We start from the raw sequence: 19,001 nt of genomic DNA on the forward strand, positions 1-19,001 counted from the left end.
CCAATGACATGGGATTCTGATCAATGCATTCAGGCATCAAGCGATGCTCCGGGCCGGACTACGCTGCCAAGTAGTCTGTTTCAAATGGCGTCGTCACCCAACATCTGTTACAGGGAAAAACACAGGTAGCAGGAAATCAACAGTGTTTGCCGGCTATAAGTTGCCGGGTGCATAAAGAACAGAATCGCCCGTGTTTCAGCCCTTTGTGCTTGAACTTTGTGTCGGATGGATCATGGCGGCATGTTGAATCACTTACCAAATTATTCTTATGCGCCTGAAACATCAGAAACGTAGATTTCATGGAAATGGACCAATTCTACTATTCGCTTTCTGGCAACTCTGTGTCGGCGTTGGAAAAGGGATAGAGTACTGACAACATTCTTTTTTTACAACTATATAATAAAATAAAAAGCAAAACTGCAGGCTTTCAATCACTCTTTATTCAATGTATTACAAAATCCGGTCCTACTCTCCTTGCAAATTGGAAGGTTTCCATGGCGTAACATCGGCCTCGTTCAATACTTGGTCACTACGTGAGCTGCCTCATTTATATGTAGCAAATGCCCTTCCGTCTTCGCGGTTGTCTCAAACGATAGAAATGAAAACTCAAGAAGTGATTAGAGATGGATGTTCAATACATGGTCCAAGCAAGAAAGGCCAAGCAAGAAAGGCCGAGCAAGAAAGGCCGAGCATCATGCCAAGACGTCCATGTCAGAGACTCACTGCAATCCGTCTTACCCTGCAGCAAGTGAGTCTCAAGCTTGAACCATACATGAAGAGTCTAATTATCTATATTTATGTTCACCGCCCAGGTTACGCGTCTTTGGGGAATCGTGCCGCGAGAAGCATACTAACTGCGAAGGACTCTACTTGAACAGAAAAATTGAAACAACCCAGCATTGCGGTATGCCACAGTTCACGACAAGTGGCTACAACAGTAGCACACGATTTATACGCTTTGTTCCCGGAAAATAGGCAGACAAGAAGTTCACCGGGAGGGCCAAAGGCGAACAAAGATGAGGCTCAACTTGGCCCGTGCAAAAGCGCAACCAACCACAAAGAACAGCAACAAGGAATCACTGGGACAAGAGAGGCACAAGATATACTTAATAAATGGTATATTTGTTAAAGCCACTGTGTGTCGCATGTGTTCACTCTCTGTGGAGGGTAGAAGTGGAACACTCAAATGCCTCTGTACATCTTTGCTAAATCACAAGTGTAGATGGAATGCCAGTCGAACTTGCGTTGGTACGGCTAGCTATTCACTGTTCCAACAGCAGTGTGCTGCCATCGCTGTGTGAATGTCCATGTTCAATAAGACGCAGAACAGTATTTAACAAGCGTCTCGGCACTACCCAGCTATGCGGCCACGCAACTTCGCAAGTCTCTCCAACAGCCATGTCGGAATCAAAATCATGTCTCGAGTTTTTCAGTTTTGGGGTAGAGTTTTGTGCAACATGCTCATCGTCCCAGCTTTCCGAGGAGGCCTTCAACGAAAGGTTGGAAAACCATTACATCAATCCTCGCTGGGTTTTACTCCCTGGCACCCGCTGCCATGACACATACACACATGTTCCAGACACCAACGGATTCTCTCTGACGTACACTGACTTGAGCGCTCCATACGAAGCTGGATTCAAGTTGGGAGTTGAGATGTATTCTCCGCCATACTGCGACTTGACTCCCAAGCAAGCCGCGAAAAAAGCATCAGAGGCCATCCGGGATGTGGAAAGAGCCGCTAATATCCGCATCATGTCGCACGAGGGATACGGAATGACGATCCATGTTGCTGTCAAAGGCGGCATACGCTTAATGGTAGCCCGGAAGGCCGTCACCCTCGTCTTATTACTGGAAGACCAGCTCCTCAGCAGACTTTGCGCACCGAGCCGTCGAGACCCGAAGAATTACCACCCCATTGGAAGCAAGTCGGTCATTGCGAATCTTCAGCTGCCAGACGATCCATCTGCCCTACAACGCTATAGCGATGCAATGTTGGCGTATTTGCCTTGGGCGGGAGAGAGGCTCGAAAAAGCGCCGTGGAACGACCACCGAACCGAGCGCTTTCAGAACATCCTACGTGTGCTCTGGGACGCTCAGGATATTACGAATATTAGGGATATTGTGAGGTATTTGTGGACAGAGGACAGGGGAAGATGTGCGTTTACTTTTCACATCTGCGACCGCGTTCCTGTTGATAGGAGACAAGTTACGGAGAGGGTGTCGGCGCCGGACTACATTCGAGGACTGCCTTCGATGTTCGAGTTTCGATATCCAGAGTCGACTTTTGATCAAGATTTCATCAGCAACTGGATAGAGCTATCGAATAGGATCATTCAGATTGCCTGCTGTTCGCCCCCAGAGTTCAGGGGCATCACGGAGAGCATTTGGAAAACGCTCGAGGAGCAAGCTGCTCTCCATAGACCGGCGTGGCCAGCCCTATTGGAGTGCCTTGGGTTGGGGACTCAAATCGACTATTGGAAAGAGAAATTGGACAGTTATGGCCATCATCATTAAAACGGTCTTGTTCGGCGCTGGCAGTGTGTTATTGAAGGATGCAAGTCTTTCCGTTTATTACTCTCTTCAGCTGTTCTACAACGAAATAGCTTGGTCTACAAGACCGGATCCACGCAGCTGTGAAGGCAAAATATTGGGATAAGGGATTAGGACTTGGAAATGAGAAGTTGTGTTGGGTTCCCAATGCCTTAAAATACGTTTTTTTACCACCACAAAGAAGTCAACAGTTTGCTGATAAAAAATAGTAGCAAATTCTGGTGTCGGAAAAGTTAGTACAATCAGTTAGTTAGTTTCGCCTCGGATTTCAAATGCAGATACATTTTAGCCTGCGTGTCACATCTGTGCCTCATTAGCAACGGCATTTCCCATCCCTTGGCGTCAATGTTCTTGTTGAAAGTGTCGTGATTTCGAACCATGATTATTGTGCGCATTGCCAATTCTCCCTCGAAGGGAAAGGCAATCCGGCCCAGGCTTCGACTTCGATCTGCTCTAGACAGATACACATTCTGCAAAGTCTTGAAATACGACACTGGGATGCGTTGCTGTTGGTGGGCGTTGATCGAACCGTTGCATTCAGGCAGTTCAAATGCCGACATCCGAGGCTGCATCGTGCCTTCCCTCCATTTGTGTCCGAAATATTGACACAGCATTCCGCCCCTCCGATGAGCATCTGCATGCTTCTCCACGTTTCCATCTCATCGTCGGTCAAGGCCGACAGGCAGTCAAGGTCGAAAAGACTGGAACTTCAATGGCAGAAAGGCCCGGGTTCTCCAATCACATGCAGATGAACCACTCCCGCTCCCCAGGTAAAGGAAACTGCAATAATGACCCGCGACTACGCCGTCGACGACCGACTATCGACCCGGTCTAGGCACCCCGCGAGCCGACATGAATGGCTTCAACATGCCACGAGCATAGCAGCAGTTCCTGGCCCTCGAATTCATTTCCAATACCAAAAGGCTGTGCGTCTGCCAGCACCGCCAAATGGGCCCATGGGCCCCATGGGGTTGAAAGCCTGGCCGAGCGAGTTCTGTCGGCCCGACGATCCTTGCCTGCTGATGGGACCTTGTTCCTGGAAGAATATCGTCAACGCCGGCCAGTATGCCGAATTGGGAGACGTCGAGTGCAGAGGGGCGTCGTGGTTGGTTGTCGGCGTGTCGCACCAGCACAGACTTCATCGCCCGCATCGCCCGCATCGCCCACATCACCTCCTCCATGCAACGACGCTCTTGGAGTGGACTCGGAGCCTCCAAAGGCCCGATAAACTCGGAGCCAAGCAGGGAACAGCCCACGGCGCCCCGAGTCCTCGCTCAGCTCTCGTCGTCTTTACCCCAGAGTGAGCTGGGGAAAAGGACCGATCTCCCCAGCACGACTCTACAAGCGAACCGCAGAAGCGGGGCGACGGCATCATCGAGTCAAATGACCATACAGACTTGCACAGTTTTGAACAAGTCCAGCTTTGACTATTTAAGGGGCCTTGGAGCCATAGCAATCGGACGAAAGCTGCACATCAGACTCGGCTCGTGGGACGCACAGCCTGTTGAAAGTTGAAACCCAGGGCACAATGTACAAGAAGCTCGTCAGCGTGCTGGCGGTGGCTGGCCTGTGGCTGGATGGAGCCGTAGCTCGCAGCCGCATTTCTTGCCGAGACGACCTAAATGCCTTCATCACCAAACAGAACCACATTTCCCTTGATGGAGTTCTGGCCAATATTGGCTCTGATGGGTCACGGGCCCAGGGTGCCGCGGCTGGCGCTGTCGTGGCCAGCCCAAGCAAGTCGGATCCAGACTGTATGAAAACATTCCCCAGCTGGGAGACTTGAGACTAACTCTGCAATAGACTGGTATACTTGGAGCCGGGACTCTGCTTTGACCTTCAAGGTCTTGATCGAGCTCTTTATTGGCGGGAACAAGTCTCTGCAGCCCAAGATTGAGCAGTACATGACCGCCCAGGCACATCTACAAGGGGTGAGCAATCCTTCCGGCGGACCAGACACAGGCGGCTTGGGAGAGCCCAAGTTCCACGTCAATCTCACAGCCTTTACTGGTCCCTGGGGTAGGCCACAGCGCGATGGTCCTCCTTTGCGAGCCACTGCTCTCACCATTTATGCCAACTGGCTCATTGCCAACGGGGGCCAGGCTGAGGCTGCAAACACCGTCTGGCCAATTATTGCCAAAGACCTGGCATACACGGTTCAGTATTGGAACCGAACCGGCTTCGATTTGTGGGAGGAAATCAACGGCTCCTCCTTCTTTACTCTTTCCGCCTCATTTCGTGCTCTGGTCGAGGGCGCTACCCTCGCCAAGGCACTCGGCAAGCAGTGCCCAGATTGCGAAACCAACGCGCCTAGAATACTCTGCTTCCTTCAAAGCTTCTGGGCCAGTGGCTATATCGACTCCAACATCAACGTCAACGATGGTCGAACCGGCAAGGACGTCAACTCCATCATCTCGTCCATTCACACTTTTGATCCTGCAGCTGCCTGCACGGATGCCACCTTCCAGCCCTGTTCATCCAGGGCCCTGGCCAACCACAAGGCAGTTGTCGATTCCTTTCGTACGATTTATGCCGTGAACAAGGGCCGAACGCCTGGCAGGGCAGCTGCTGTAGGCCGCTACTCAGAAGACGTATACTACAACGGTAACCCTTGGTACTTGGCCACAATGGCAGCCGCCGAGCAGATGTACGCTGCGGTCTACCAGTGGCGGAAAATTGGTTCCATTACCGTGGACGCCACGTCTCTCCCTTTCTTCATTGACCTGATGCCAAATATTGCTGCAGGCACCTATGCTAAGGACTCTGACACCTTTACTTCCATTATCAAGGCAGTGACGGCTTATGGAGATGACTTTATCAATGTTGTGAAGCAATACACTCCCGCCGACGGCTCCCTGGCCGAACAGTTTGACCGAGAAACGGGGAGCCCCAAGTCTGCTGTTCACTTGACTTGGTCGTACGCATCATTCGTCGGAGCTGTCGAACGCAGATCTGGCGTTGTTCCACCCTCGTGGGGAGAGCCCAACGCCAATACCGTTCCCAAGATTTGCGAGGCTCCTCCTAGCTGTGACTCCACCATGACCTTCAACGTCAAGGTTACCACGGTCCCCGGAGAGAACATCTATGTCGTTGGCTCCATTACCGAGTTGAAAAACTGGTCACCGGCCGATGCCATTCCCTTGGATGCGTCACAATACACCCCCAGCAACCCGCTTTGGAGCGCAAAGGTCACGATGCCTGCCGGAACAAACTTTGAGTACAAGTATATCAAGAAGACGAGTGAGGGAAGTGTTGTATGGGAGAGTGACCCCAATCGTAGCGCGACATCCTCTACCGGATGCCGTAGCACGGGGACGCTCAATGATGAGTGGAGATGACGGGATAATAGACACGGGCTTGAGTAGACAGAGTAATGTATAAATGACTTGGTTCGCATTGTATGTTGTGGTTGTGCAAGTTTGTCATGGCAGCAGCTAGTCGCTGTTGGCATCCGCGATCTGCGTTCGACAGCCGGTCAAGCGACAATACGATATGCCTACAGTCCAGGGGTCTCGTGTCGAACTGCAGATTGGCTTTTTGCCTCGATCCAATCGGCCCAATCCTCGTGGAGACGTGCCTCGGTTCGAGTGGCTCTACCCCACAACCTGTCGCAATCCCCACGTCGATAAATACGGGGTCATTTGGACACAGCAGTGCAAGTGAAGAACAGAGTGATGTGAAGAATAGAGAAGGAAAAAAAAATGGCACAAACGCTCGAAACCCGTGATATCCAAAAGCTCATCGACCAGGTCACCCGAGACGGGTACGTGGTCATCCCGCACGCCTTCTCCGCCAGCCAAGTGTCCCAGGCCAAGGCGGAGGTGGCGCGGCTGTCGGGGACGGCGGAGGCGGGGCCGGCCGGGCAGGCGGGGCGGAACGCGTTCGAGGGCCTGCGCACGCAGCGCATCTATGCGCTGCTCAACAAGGCGCGCTGCTTCGACCAGTTCGCGCTGCACCCGGCGGTGCTCGCGCTCAACGACCACTTCCTCGACGACGGGTACTTGCTGAACGCGCTGCACAGCGTCAACATTGGGCCGGGGGAGGCGGCGCAGAGGCTGCACCACGACGACCAGTACGTGACGGTGCCGAGGCCGCACCGGCCGTTTGGCGCGGTGGGTGTTCTTCCTTTTTCTTTTCCTTTTTTTTTTCGCTGCTGAGAATGATGGCGTGTTTTGTTATTATTATTATTATTTTAATTTTTTACTGACAATACAAGGCCATCATGGTCGCGTTGGACGACTACACCCCGACCAACGGCGGCACCAACGTGGTCCCCCGGTCGCACACGTGGGCCGGCGACCGGGTGCCCGCGCGGTCCGAGGCTGTCGCCGTGGCCATGCCCGCCGGCAGCATCGTGTACTTTGTCGGGACGCTCTGGCACGGCGGGGGCCGCAACGCCTCGGGCGCGGGCAGGCTGGCGCTGACGGTGCAGTACTGCCAGCCGTGGATGCGGCCGCTGGAGAACCAGCTGCTGGCCGTCGACTGGGACAAGCTCGACGACCTGCCGCCGCGCCTCGTCGGCATGATGGGCTACAAGGTCGGCGCGCCGTTTATCGGCTACGTCGACGGCCGGAGCCCCCGGACCAGGGTGACGGAGCTGCTGGGGAGGTGGAGGGCGCGGAGTAAGCTGTGAGTGCGTCGTTGATGTGACGAGGCGTCGCAGGCTGGTGCTGTGGTCTGTGGCACTGGGTACTTGAGTTGACTGGTAACACGGGATATCTGGACATCTGGAGTTGGGCACCTGCAACATCAACGTCGATGGACCACATGCATGTACCCACGGTAGCACAACGTGTAGCAGCACTAATATATTTGCCCCCCAACAAGTACCTAGGTAGGCATACTTGACAGTACTGCCAACGCAAACAAGCAACATTGAATGTCAACATTCCATGTTGAATTACGCGCATCGCCCGGCCCCCCAAAGCGCCTCCAGCTCGGCCACCTCGCCCTCCACGCCAACACCAATGCCCGTCGCGGCCCTCATCCTCCGCACGCACGCCCTCACGGCGTCCTGCTGCGCCGGGTGCGTCACCTCCCGCGCGGCGAGCAGCAGCCCCGCGACGAGCACCGGATCCCACTGCTCCGCGAGGTCGTTGGCGCACGCCATGCCCGCCAGGGTCCGGACGTGCCAGCCCCGCGACGAGGCCGCCGCGCGCCCGGGGAGCCTCCGGTGCAGCAGCCGCGGCTTGTCGGCCAGCAGCAGCAGCGAGCACAGGTGGTACGCGGCGTTGGCATTCATGGCCAGCGCGTGCGTGTACAGCTGCACGGGGAGCGAGGCGTCGGCGTCGGCGTCGGCCTCGAGGCTGCCCATGTCCAGCGCCGGCCGCATCGTCGCCGGCCGCCGGTCCCGCCACGCCTGGCAGCTCGTCCACAAGGAGAGCCACTTTGCCGCCCAGGTGCCTGGGTTCGGCGACGTGCACATGGAGTCTTGGAGGAGCGGCTGCGGGAGCGGCAGAGATGCGTCGTGGACGAGGTGCAGGGCCACGGTGAGGTGGTGCATCGACCACAAGTACGCGGCGCCGGGGTACTCGGGATTCCACGCCGGCGGGAAGCCTTGCGGGGAGTAGAATGACCTCGGCGTCAGGGGCCGTTGGCGCAGAATGATGGACGATGCCAGGTCTTTCGTGTGCAAGTGCATGTTAGTCCCCGGGCCATTGACGGCGGTGCAGAGTCTGGAGCCCTGGACATGGACGTACCGAAGCGTGAATGGAGCTTGCAGAGAGTCCGCAGCGGCTCCTCGATCGAAAGCGCCGTCGCGTCCGGGCCTACGAGTCCCATCTCGCGCGCCGCGCGGCTCCTCCATTGCGACGGCCCTGATTGCAGATACTCGGTGATGCCTGAGAGTGAGTCTGCCATCCTTCTGGCAGGGCCCTCGAGGGCACGCATCCGCGTCTTCTGCGTTTGTCCGTCCGCCGCGTCTCTCTGTTGACGAATCAGAGCCACCTGGTTCGCAGATAATTCGAGAATCACGCTCTGGATCGGCGGGTGTTCCTGTGCAAGGCGCATAATGTCCGTTCCAAACGTCGACGACAAGTCCCCGGCCTCCATCCAGGGAACCGTGGTGTACCGGAAATGACGTAGCAGGGCGAGGTGCTTGCGCCCCGCGGATACATCTTTTGTAGCGAAATACCCGTCCCAATCTACGAGCGGCAATTCTCTTTTGCGGTCCTCGGTGAAAGGGGCGGTTGTGAGAAGAGAGTCGATGGTGATGCTGCTGGGGCGCGAGTCGCGAACGTCTAGCTGTTGAGAGTCTGAGTGTCTGCGGATATGTCTGCCGAAGCCGCCGCCGTTGTTATCTGTATTGGATGGTTCGGATACAGGTGACAGCGGTTCGTTCACAAACTGGACATGTTAGACGATGCACTCTGGCTTGCCGTGTTCGGCAATGGGACAGTCCAAAGCCGCCATAATACCTTGATGCGAGCATACCGACTGTTTCTCACCCTCACGGACTCAACAACATCCCCTGCAGTCGACTTGGGGATAAACTGCAATTCGGGATACGCGCACGTTACCCCTCTCGCCTCACAGCTCGTACACCTTGGCTTCCGCTCATCGCCTACAACACCAGACGTTAATTTCTCCCCTTCCTCTTGTAGATCTGGCGCCGATGCTGGGGCCCCTCGGGCATCATGCAGGATACCACCCGAAATAGCCCGGGGCACATGGCGAAATCAGGGGAATGGGATCGTAGCTACATTTTCTCCGTCTCTTTCGACAAGAGAGACATCCGGTGCGGACGCGGCGCTTGTTTTCTGGGATGGAGCGTATCACAGGCATATGGGGCCGTCTAAGAAGCCGCTGGTCATGGCCGGACTGGAAGCGTCTCGCGGGGAGAAGAGAGAGAGAGAGAGAGAGACGAATGAATGAGTGTTGGTTCTGCTGGCCTGCCGTTTTGTTTTTCTGGGGTGAGGTGTGGGATCAGGGACTGGCGGGCATGGATGGATCATGGATGCGAGCTTATGGTGGCTGCCATTATTGGCTTGAGGAGCTGGATCCATCATGGAGCATTTGCATCAATCCATGCCACACTCATGACAAAGCCGGGGGGAAAACGTGAGCGACTCCATCGGGTGGCGCCGACTCCCACGGGTCATCTGATGGTTTGCTCATGGTGAGCATTCTGGCTGCCATTCATTGTCGCACACGCCCTGGAACAAATCGCTTTGGCCATTCTCCTCACTGCGCATTCAGAGCAGAAATACTAGTCATACTACAGTGCTTCAATGTGCTTCTCAACGCCAGCCTTGGCCGTCCTGTCGACGCGGCCCTCCAGCAACGCCGTGAGCCCGACTTCTCTCTGCGCCTCGCGCAATAACTCTGCATCCCTCTCACCGGTATGGCTGCCAAACACACGGTCCATCTCTTCAAGAGTGGCGTTTTTTGTTTCCGGTAGGCAGAACCACACCCAGAAAATGCCGGCTGTGAGGAACACGGCAAAGAAGATGTAGGTGCCCCACGCCCATGCCTCCAGCATCGGCGGCACAAAGAAGGCAATGGCAAAGTTGTTCAACCAGTTGCTCATGGCACCGATTGATGCGCCCTTGGCCCTAATAGACAGGGGGAAGATTTCCGATATCAGTGTCCATGACACCGGGCCCCAGGTGGCACCGAAGCCGGCGATATACACCCAGATCAGGGCTTGCATTTCTGTTAGCTCGCAACCACAACACATGAGAGGGAGGGCTACAGAAGATAGAAGAGACTCACCAACTGCTGTCCAGCCAGCAGCCACGTGGTTAGGCCAGTCGTGTCTAAATTTGGCAACAATGATGCCCACAATGACCATGCTGACGCCCATGACGACCGAGCCAACTAGCAACATTGGTTTTCGGCCGACCCGGTCGATAATCAACTGGTTTCTGTTAGTCCTTTGCTTTCATAGACATGATCACTGCTCTTACCATTGCGGGCACCGTGCTTATTAAAAACACAACGCCAGTCACACCCGTCGCCAGGAGTGCGATGGTGCCTCCCGTAAGCCCCAGACTCTGGAATATGTTGGTGGCATAATAAATAACTGCAACAAGTTAGTTTGAAGCATGTTAATAAGAGAATAAGGCTACTTTCTCGCGTCGATCCCACTCCACTGTTGCCAAGTCATCGTTAGAAAACCTGTCATAATTCGTTTCATATTATCCTTGGTTCGAAAACAGTTGATGTATTGGGCGATTTGCTCGCGGAAAGCGCTCTTGCTCCCTTGCTCGGCCATGCGAGGGAAATCTCTAGCAAAAGCCTTCCTCTCAAATACGGCCTCTGCTTTTATTTCAAGAAATTCGACTTGCACAAGCTCGTGGTCAGCGGGAAGCTTTCGCATCCAGGCCAGGGTGGATTTGGCTTCGTCGTCACGGCCCACCTTGACGAGCCACCGAGGAGAGAAGGGCATGAACCAGATACCAATTGCCAGAGCCACGGCAGGAATACCTTGAACAATGGAGGGTATCCTCCACGCCAGATTGGACTGAGAATCACCAGTACCGCCAATGTAGTTGCTTCCATAGCCAACCCAGAAGGACAACATGATACCCAGGATAGTGGCGAATTGATAAAACGACACCAGCAGCCCTCTCATTTCCGGAGCCGACAACTCGGCATTGTACAAAGGTCCAACGCCGCTAAACAGTCCTACGCCGACACCTGTAAAGAATCTCCCGGCATATAGCAGGGATGGTAGGCCGTCACGAGCACCAATGTACAAGTAGCTCCCCAGAATGACCCAGCAGCAAGCAATAAACATGGTATACTTTCGGGAAATAAGTTCTCCGAGTACACCCGCCGACAGAGAGCCCACGATACCACCAAGCTGCAGAACTGAAGTGAGCCAGCCCGTTGCAGAGGACGATTCAACCACCGATGGGAAGTTTTTCATAAAGCGTGTCATGACAAGGGATTGGCCAAGAACACCTTGTTGGTAGCCATATTCAAACCCGCCCAATCTACAGATACAAAGGTTAGTTTCAACGTGAGCCAAATGTCAAGAGGCGGGAGGGCATACGAGGCAAAGAAGGCAATGAAGATCACCTTGGGGTTGGATCGGATAGACTCCCACAACGACTTCTTTCCCGCCAGAACCCTTTGCGCCGGTTCCAAGGGAACACTTGTCGTGGCAGCCTCGGTATCCGAGGGCATATTGGACATGATTGCAGATTCAAGGCCAAACGGCAAAGGGGTGTATAGGGGGGAAAAGACAAATCTTGACCAACTCTTCTCCTACTCAAGATGAATATCGAGGAGCGTGTTCCCCCATCTTTATATATTAGACCAAAGTTCATGTATGTTGCTGCCCCGGAAAGTCACCCCGTATCCCCCGTCTTTGAGTCAGTCACCCCATGGGTCACCGCAGTCGGTGATGCTGCAGCGCAACCCTCAACGGTCCTTGCCGCGGTTCTTGGCCGGGATATTGAAGAGGTGCATAGGCTACGCCCCCCGTTTTGGGACATGCCAAAGCAGAAGCGGATACTCAATCGCCGCGTCAATTGGTCCGCGGCTGGGGCAAAGGCGAGGGCTAAGTTGCCCCTTTCAGGCGCGCTACAGGACGCCATGGTTTTGCGGTTTTGGTTACGCGAAGCTGCGATGGGTTCAGGCAGGTTTTGCCATGGCAGCTGACTTTCGCAGACTTGGGTCTTGACCCATTCGTGGTATGATGCGGTGGTCGACACGAAGCTAATTCGGATGGGTGATGATGCCAGAGGTTTGTGATGGCGGTGCTCGCAGGGCGGGGGCAGCCAAAGGTTGCGTGCACATGTGGTGTTGGTCCAGACCGGGGCCTACTGGCGTACATGCAGAAATATTGATGCTGATACAACAATGAAGAATTCAATGACTGGAATTCCCGTCCGAGTATGCAGACGTATCGTTGTGTTGTACATACGGCTCCCTTTGCAGTCTGAAATTTCTCAATGCCGCGTTACCAGGCAGGCAAAGGAAATCTTTGCGCGGCAGGGGCGAATCCTTGAGCCTGGTCGAAGCTTCTTTAACCATCCGACATCCACGAGGCAGGTGCGATTGTGTGGGCCTCGCCTTGGGGAGGTGCATGGTCTGTGTGGTCTGTGGGGTCCCTGTGGGGTCGACGGTTGATGAAATCCGTGTCACATCTTCTTTACTGCCTTGCTCCAGCTTCATCTCTATGCTCATCTAGAGAGTGTATTCGCTGATCATGATTGTTCTGTGATTTTAAGTCGCCTGGTGCCCAACAACACCTTCCATCGCGCCATGGCCGACCCCTACGAGCCACAATTCCTGTCGCCAGCATCCTCGGCCACTCCTGATGAATACTCGGCCAACCCCCGTTTCATCGAACTCCAAGAAGAGCTTCGGTGCGTCCTCTTTGCAGGCGTAAGCTCCCATGATCCCAGCAAGACTACTACTCCCGAGCACGTTTCAGATCAACAGCGACCGCCCGATGAACTCCCAGTCCAGCAGTCCAAGTTTGACTTCTCCAGGGTCCCGGGTATTCCCAAGATCAAGCTTATTCACTACTTCAAGAACTGGATCGTCGAGTGTGCGCCGTATCTTGACAAGTTTGACCATGAGCGACACTTTGGTATCCATGTGCCCATCATGGCTGAGCGGTCGCCGCCATTATTCTACGCCGTTTTAGCCTTTTCCGCCCGTCAGATAGAGCGAAAAGCACTCTTGGAGAAGAGCTACGACAGCTTGGAATTGTATCAGGAGTCCATCAGGCTCCTTGCCCCTAGCTTGCAAGCCAAGGACTCCAACATGCTGGTGACGGCTTGTATACTCGCCGTCTTGGAGCTCATGTCCGGCAGCCCTCGCAACTGGCGTCGCCACATCGAAGGCTGCGCGGCCTTGTTTGAATTCTTCGAGATTACCGGCTTCTCGGGCGGCCTGCTGCAGGCAGTCTTCTGGTGCTATGCACGCATGGAACTTTGCGGAGCCATCATATCCGGTGGTGCAGAGAGTACAGTCCTCCCGCTGAATAAATGGATTCCTCCGTTGCCAGCAGGCGTCTCAACCAATGATGAAATTGACGAATTCGCGCGGACAACGTTCTATCAGAGCGGGCGGGATAATACCGGTATGCATGCCAACTGGGCCGTGTATCTGTGTGCAAAGACATGCGACCTGACGTACCGGAGGACGAGGGTTCTAGAGCTGCAAGAACCAGACGAGTTGGATACCAGACCGTTCGTCGAGCAATGGACTAGACTATGGGGCGACTTGCAACTCTGGCTGGAATCAAGGCCGTGGTCAATGCTGCCAACTACTACCACGCCGCCGCCGGAGCCGTTCCAAGAGCAAGTCTTTCCCGCCATTTTGTTTTCCAATTACCCGGCCATCTCATCTAACCAGATGTACCACGCGGCATGTATTCTAATGTTGGAAACACGGCCTCCAGAGGTACAATTGCCGTCTCCACAAAGCTCGCCCATCTGGCATGCAAGACGAGTCTGCGGAATATCATGGACGAACCCGCACAAGGCGAGCCTCATTAATGCTATTCAGCCGCTCTATCTGGCGGGGCGGCTACTCACCCATCCGAGCGAACAGGTTCAAGTCGCAAGGCTATTCCGTATCATTGATCGGACTACAGGGTGGGGAGCATTATGGCGATTGCGGGATCTAGAGGCAGAGTGGGGATACAAGCCCGGCGAGATACTGGGCAGAGCAAATGTATGATGACCTACAAGGCCGGGTTTTTACATGAAGACAAAATGAGGCGGATTAAGCTTAATTGAAGGTCACGCCCTGCCCGACGATGAATCATGGCTGGTCCCAGAGGGCTGGTCAGCTGAAGCTCAGGCGTGAATCTAGTCTCCTTTGGGGATTCGGCCTCGGCGCACCAAGCTGCATAGCGCGGTGATTTAGCAAGAAATTCGCCGTGTCATGCTTGCGAATGATGGTCATTTTTTGCCAGCCCGAGGTATTCAACTATTTAACAGCAGTTATGCCCGTGCAGTTCGTCGAACCATCAGAGCCTATGTACCCAAGCTCAGATCAGACAACTGCAAGCATTCAGTCATTTATGCGGGCTGCTCGCGACCCTATTCTTTTTATACACTAGCTAAAGGATACATTCGGCCGAAAAACACCACTGACAATTGTCCTCCAATTTACCAATTTCCCCAGCAGTCGCAACATGTGCTGGCCCTCACGACAAGACAGGAGCCAACAGCTGGATCGCAAGACGCAGCACTACAATGCGCGTCCCGTGCCCGTGGCCCAACCCAGTGTCAAAAGCCAACCGCTAGATGTCAACACGCAGCACTGCAATGCGCGTCCCGTGCCCATAGCCCAATCCAGTGTCAAAAGCCAACAGCTGGATGTCAGCACGCAGCACTGCATTGCGTGTCCCATGCCCGTGGCCCAACCCAGTGTCAAAAACCAACAGCTGGATGTCAACACGCAGCACTACAATGCGCGTCCCGTGCCCATGGCCCAATCCAGTGACAGGAGCCTGAAGCGCAAGACGCCGACGCCGAAACCGCGAAAGAAACACAACCATGGGTATTCGTCCAGTTACGGGGGTAGGGGCAGTTCGTATGGCGGTGGTTCATATGATGGTGGTTCATATAGTGGTTATTCGTATAGTTGTGATGGTGGTGGTTCGTATGGCGGTGATAGTGGTGGTTGCGGAGGCGGCGACAGTGGTGGTGGTGGAGGAGGAGATGGAGGTTACTACTAGCCATGGTGGATATGGATTATTATGATGTATATTCCTCGAGTTGCGTGTATGCGTTGGTATTAAATGGCATTCAAGACTGCTTGTGCTGGGACAAGAGCGTATTTGAAGGCACAGCTCTGGGAAGCTATTGCTTGTTGCTGCACAATTGCGAGGAGAATCAGGAACATTGATGATACTGCGTTTATTCTTGGCTGAGATGAAGTAAGTAGGAAATATTACGAGCAGAGAAGAATAAGTAAACATGTCCCATTCTGGGAACCACGATGGCCACCACCGAGGAGAATGCTGTTGTAGCCGGTTTCCCGCAAGAGGCAACGCCACGCACGCAACGGACTTTATGGCCTCCTTCGGGGAAAAAAAAAGAAGTAGAAGAAAAGAAGAAAGGAGTCAAAAAGCTGCCAAATCCCCCGCCTCATCTGCATCATTTTCTCCCAAGGCGCTACCCGTTCCATGTTCCCACGCATCGCCGGGTCATCCACGCCCCACAACGATCGGCTACCCGAATCAGCTGGCCCTCCGGAATCCACACCTCGGCGGCTCAGCCCGGGCCATACATCCGCGCATCCAGGGATAGGAACAGATGCCAACTCTAAGAGTCCATGTGCAACTCAAGCCCGTCTCCATCTCCCCTCTGTGGCGAAAATATAAATTAGGCCGAGTCGCTGCCTCAGATTATATCCTTACTGATTGCCGGCCAGGCAGTAAATAAGTCGGCCAACACCGCAATAATATTCCCACTTACACCTTACATACTTATATCCCACCCCGAAAGAAAGAATATAAAATAAAATAGAATAAAAATGCCCTTCCCCTATAACGCGTGCTCCTCGTGGGCGCAAATATCGGTATAAGCGCCACCAGTAGTACAGAGTATGTAAATTCTTTTTAAAAAAAAAAAAGGTTTCCCTGTAAGCCGGCTTGCTGATTTCGCGGGGCGGCGCGTTTATTTCCAGATGAATTACACGATTACATAGATGACGGCGGGCGTAAGCTGGGCATGCTGGTGGAAAAACTTGTCAACTTGCCGTATCCGCTGCTGGAGAGCGGGAGCGAGCATGTGCGTATCGGACAGCCGCTGGACGCGTCGGCCGAGTCGTATGCCGAGTTTGTGGCCGCCAGGGAGGCCATGTCTGAGATGATTGCGGATGCTACGCTCCCTCATTTCGAGCTTTGAGGCATTGCTTTGCGGAGGTGTCATTTGGTTTGGACGATTTAGTCCTTTCCTTCCCTGTGAGAGACGGAGAGGGAGAACTCAGCAGCGGATCCAAATCTTCTGTCCTCATCCGGCCAGTATTCACTTGTGTGGTTTGTTGTGTTGTACGCTGTCGTATCGTGGGAGAGTTCACAGTGCAATACATGGCCTCGCACAAAAGTCAACCTAGCGTGTGGCATGTGCAATACTCGTTACCTGCCTTGTCTGATCGCATCAGTCTCATAACGTCAACTGGTGTCTTATTCCCCGTCGCACGATACAAGCACTCGCGTCGTGGGTTTTGGGTGTAATCTTACATTGGCAAATCGTAACGTCACACCTGGCGCAGAACAGACATATACAGTCATAGATTCATTTCAATTGATTGGAGTACGTTACAAGTTATACTAGAGTCACACAGGATATTGCGGTCTTCCTACACCGTCGTGGCCCACTACCAATCCCTTCCTTTCGGGATGATACACTTGCAGACCACGATTCAATCGCCGACACGTTCTGCCGGCATGAGCATGTTAGACGTCGAGACCGTCGACGACTACGCCCTTGTTCCAGGTCCACTGAATCAACCTGGCAGCCTCCACCGCACATTCTTCATCAACCAGAGCGCTGACAAGATACAAAGCTGCATCAACGCCAGCGCTTACTCCTCCAGCAGTGATGACGCGAAGACCACCGAGGCGCATCGCGGCACGGCGCGCAATGGACTCGCGGCGAGAGTTGGAGCCCTTGAAAGACATGCTGCCCTTTCTGCGAGCCTGTTAGCAACGTCACACTCACTCACGTACACACACAAAAGCAGCATCCGCCTTGAGGTTGAATCTTACCGAGCATTCGAGGGACGACGCCCAGCGTCTGACTTGCGGCGAATGTATGGATTCTCATCCTCGTCTCCAAGGTCGAAGCGGAGGTTGTTGACGACGTATCGGGCGTCTTCAACGACGTCGCAACGCTCAGTCATGTTGCGAGTAGCAGCATCGCTGCAAACATTCTCGAACTTGGTCAAGTAGTCGGGGTGAGTGGTGGCAGAGAGGCCAGAGAGAATGTTCTCTCTGGCAAGGAAAAGAGATCCCGTGCACACAGAGAGGATGGTGCGTTCACGGGCAGGATCCTTCTTCTGGAGCTCAGCAAAGTTATTGATGAGGCCAAGTGGCTCGGTGTCTGCCTTGAGGATCTCATCGGAATTGCCACCAAGAATGACGAGGATATCAAAGTCCTCGAGGCGTTCGTGGGCTTCCTTGAAGGAGATTTGAGAGCCAACAATGGCACCCTGCTCGGAAAGGACCTTGGGCTCAGCCCCGGCAAGAGTCACTTCAAAAGCCTTGGAGGCTGGTGGAAGTTAGCAACAATTTAGTTTACGTGAAAGAATAAGAAATGGTCAGGCAACTCAGCTTACTCTCGTCCTTAGGGTCGTGTTGGGCCGTGGTGAAAACCTCCATTGGCCCCGCAAGGTCGAGAAGGTCGAACTTGTTGTGCAGGGCAATGAGGACTTCAATGGGTTCGTCCGACACTGCGGACGTCTTATGTGCAGCCATCTTGCCGGTATTGAAGTGTAGATGTTTGGATTGGGGGAAGTGAGGTTGGTCGTGTCAGTGAGTCACAGGAAAGGGGGGTGACTTTGTGGTGTGTTGGGCTGAGCAGCGTGGTGGTGTGGTGTGTTGAAGCCGTCTAAAGGCGTGTAAAGCGACCAGAAAATAGAAATGGTCGGGCTAGGGTCCTTGGGCAGAGCCTTTGATGAGGCTGATGAGGGTCAATGGGTAGTAAAAGACGGCACGTTGTAAGTCGATGAGTAGAGGAGAAGGAGGGGGAAGAGGGGGAAGAGAACAAGGTGAGGAGGATGTGAAGTATATATGCGTGGTGGCATGGATGGATGATGGATACTCCCTACCGAACACAGTACGACATGGTATCCGGTACATGTATACATGTTCAAACGCGGGGAAGGAAGACAGAGAGCGCCTCAGCAAGACGATCAACTCTGGAAAGAGGGGTCCACGACTCCAAGCCAGACGTGGAGCTTGAGCTTAAGAGCTTCGGGCAGCTGGCGGTCATTCTAGACTCTGGGAAGCGGCATCGTTTCTGGAGCTCACGCAAGGACGAGGCGCCGCCTCCGGAAGTCCCAAGACACATCGTGACCACCTGCTTGCCTTTCCAACTCACCGCCGCGGAGTGGGCAGACTACAAAGTACAGAATGGTTCTGTCCATGGATAGATAGCATTGTCGATTGGACAGCACTGAACCCATTTCCTGGGCCATTGACCGTCAATTGACCAGAACGCAATCATGTCGAACCACGAGTCATCAATCTGCCGTTTCGACGTACCAGGGCTGCGTCCATCAAAGAGGGGCCAGCGTGGCTCGATGCGGCAATCATTACCTCGGGCGTCGCGTTAGATGTGACGCACCCGCCCTGGAGTCATTCCATCGAATCGCGCTGGGCAGGCATTTAGAAGTCTCCTGGGGCTCGGTCAGGTAGTTCACCGAGGAGCTCGAGTCCTTGAGCGGAGTCCATGGTCATTGCAAGACTGTTGGCCAAAGTGAGGCCACTCGGATACCGTCTCGGATACCGTCCAACACCTCAGCATCAGCTG

General features: G+C 54.1%; 10 protein-coding genes across 10 annotated transcripts; 7 read left to right on the top strand and 3 right to left on the bottom strand.

Moving 5' to 3' along the window:
• Positions 1 to 1,398: 1,398 nt before the first annotated feature.
• On the top strand, positions 1,399 to 2,514 carry G6M90_00g006680 (uncharacterized protein; the record flags this gene model as incomplete). Its single annotated transcript, XM_014694354.1, has 1 exon — positions 1,399 to 2,514. One exon carries the CDS (start codon positions 1,399 to 1,401, stop codon positions 2,512 to 2,514), a length of 1,116 nt encoding a protein of 371 aa, XP_014549840.1.
• An 824-nt stretch (positions 2,515 to 3,338) lies between these two features.
• G6M90_00g006690 (uncharacterized protein) lies at positions 3,339 to 3,854 on the top strand (the record flags this gene model as incomplete). Its single annotated transcript, XM_014694353.1, has 1 exon — positions 3,339 to 3,854. One exon carries the CDS (start codon positions 3,339 to 3,341, stop codon positions 3,852 to 3,854), a length of 516 nt encoding a protein of 171 aa, XP_014549839.1.
• A 224-nt stretch (positions 3,855 to 4,078) lies between these two features.
• Positions 4,079 to 5,888, top strand: glaA (Glucoamylase; the record flags this gene model as incomplete). The annotated part of the gene is made up of 2 exons (XM_014694352.1): positions 4,079 to 4,304; positions 4,354 to 5,888. 2 exons carry the CDS (start codon positions 4,079 to 4,081, stop codon positions 5,886 to 5,888), a joined length of 1,761 nt encoding a protein of 586 aa, XP_014549838.1.
• Positions 5,889 to 6,251: 363 nt separating this feature from the next.
• On the top strand, positions 6,252 to 7,183 carry G6M90_00g006710 (uncharacterized protein; the record flags this gene model as incomplete). Its single annotated transcript, XM_014694351.1, has 2 exons — positions 6,252 to 6,662; positions 6,767 to 7,183. The coding sequence occupies 2 exons, from the start codon at positions 6,252 to 6,254 to the stop codon at positions 7,181 to 7,183; spliced, it is 828 nt and encodes a 275-aa protein (XP_014549837.1).
• A 267-nt stretch (positions 7,184 to 7,450) lies between these two features.
• Positions 7,451 to 9,109, bottom strand: G6M90_00g006720 (uncharacterized protein; the record flags this gene model as incomplete). Its single annotated transcript, XM_066129617.1, has 4 exons — positions 7,451 to 8,172; positions 8,250 to 8,895; positions 8,967 to 9,041; positions 9,092 to 9,109. 4 exons carry the CDS (start codon positions 9,107 to 9,109, stop codon positions 7,451 to 7,453), a joined length of 1,461 nt encoding a protein of 486 aa, XP_065986090.1.
• A 657-nt stretch (positions 9,110 to 9,766) lies between these two features.
• On the bottom strand, positions 9,767 to 11,691 carry mfs1_0 (MFS glucose transporter; the record flags this gene model as incomplete). Its single annotated transcript, XM_066129618.1, has 5 exons — positions 9,767 to 10,194; positions 10,264 to 10,408; positions 10,458 to 10,573; positions 10,639 to 11,489; positions 11,549 to 11,691. 5 exons carry the CDS (start codon positions 11,689 to 11,691, stop codon positions 9,767 to 9,769), a joined length of 1,683 nt encoding a protein of 560 aa, XP_065985791.1.
• Positions 11,692 to 12,765: 1,074 nt separating this feature from the next.
• G6M90_00g006740 (uncharacterized protein) lies at positions 12,766 to 14,193 on the top strand (the record flags this gene model as incomplete). Its single annotated transcript, XM_014694348.1, has 1 exon — positions 12,766 to 14,193. One exon carries the CDS (start codon positions 12,766 to 12,768, stop codon positions 14,191 to 14,193), a length of 1,428 nt encoding a protein of 475 aa, XP_014549834.1.
• Positions 14,194 to 14,653: 460 nt separating this feature from the next.
• G6M90_00g006750 (uncharacterized protein) lies at positions 14,654 to 15,199 on the top strand (the record flags this gene model as incomplete). Its single annotated transcript, XM_014694347.1, has 1 exon — positions 14,654 to 15,199. One exon carries the CDS (start codon positions 14,654 to 14,656, stop codon positions 15,197 to 15,199), a length of 546 nt encoding a protein of 181 aa, XP_014549833.1.
• Positions 15,200 to 16,196: 997 nt separating this feature from the next.
• Positions 16,197 to 16,373, top strand: G6M90_00g006760 (uncharacterized protein; the record flags this gene model as incomplete). The annotated part of the gene is made up of 1 exon (XM_066129619.1): positions 16,197 to 16,373. One exon carries the CDS (start codon positions 16,197 to 16,199, stop codon positions 16,371 to 16,373), a length of 177 nt encoding a protein of 58 aa, XP_065986122.1.
• A 551-nt stretch (positions 16,374 to 16,924) lies between these two features.
• On the bottom strand, positions 16,925 to 17,944 carry xanA_0 (Isonitrile hydratase-like protein; the record flags this gene model as incomplete). Its single annotated transcript, XM_014694346.1, has 3 exons — positions 16,925 to 17,159; positions 17,237 to 17,738; positions 17,806 to 17,944. 3 exons carry the CDS (start codon positions 17,942 to 17,944, stop codon positions 16,925 to 16,927), a joined length of 876 nt encoding a protein of 291 aa, XP_014549832.1.
• Between the last annotated feature and the right edge of the window lie 1,057 nt (positions 17,945 to 19,001).

This window comes from Metarhizium brunneum, chromosome 1 (assembly GCF_013426205.1).
Source record: "Metarhizium brunneum chromosome 1, complete sequence".
NCBI lineage: Eukaryota > Fungi > Ascomycota > Sordariomycetes > Hypocreales > Clavicipitaceae > Metarhizium > Metarhizium brunneum.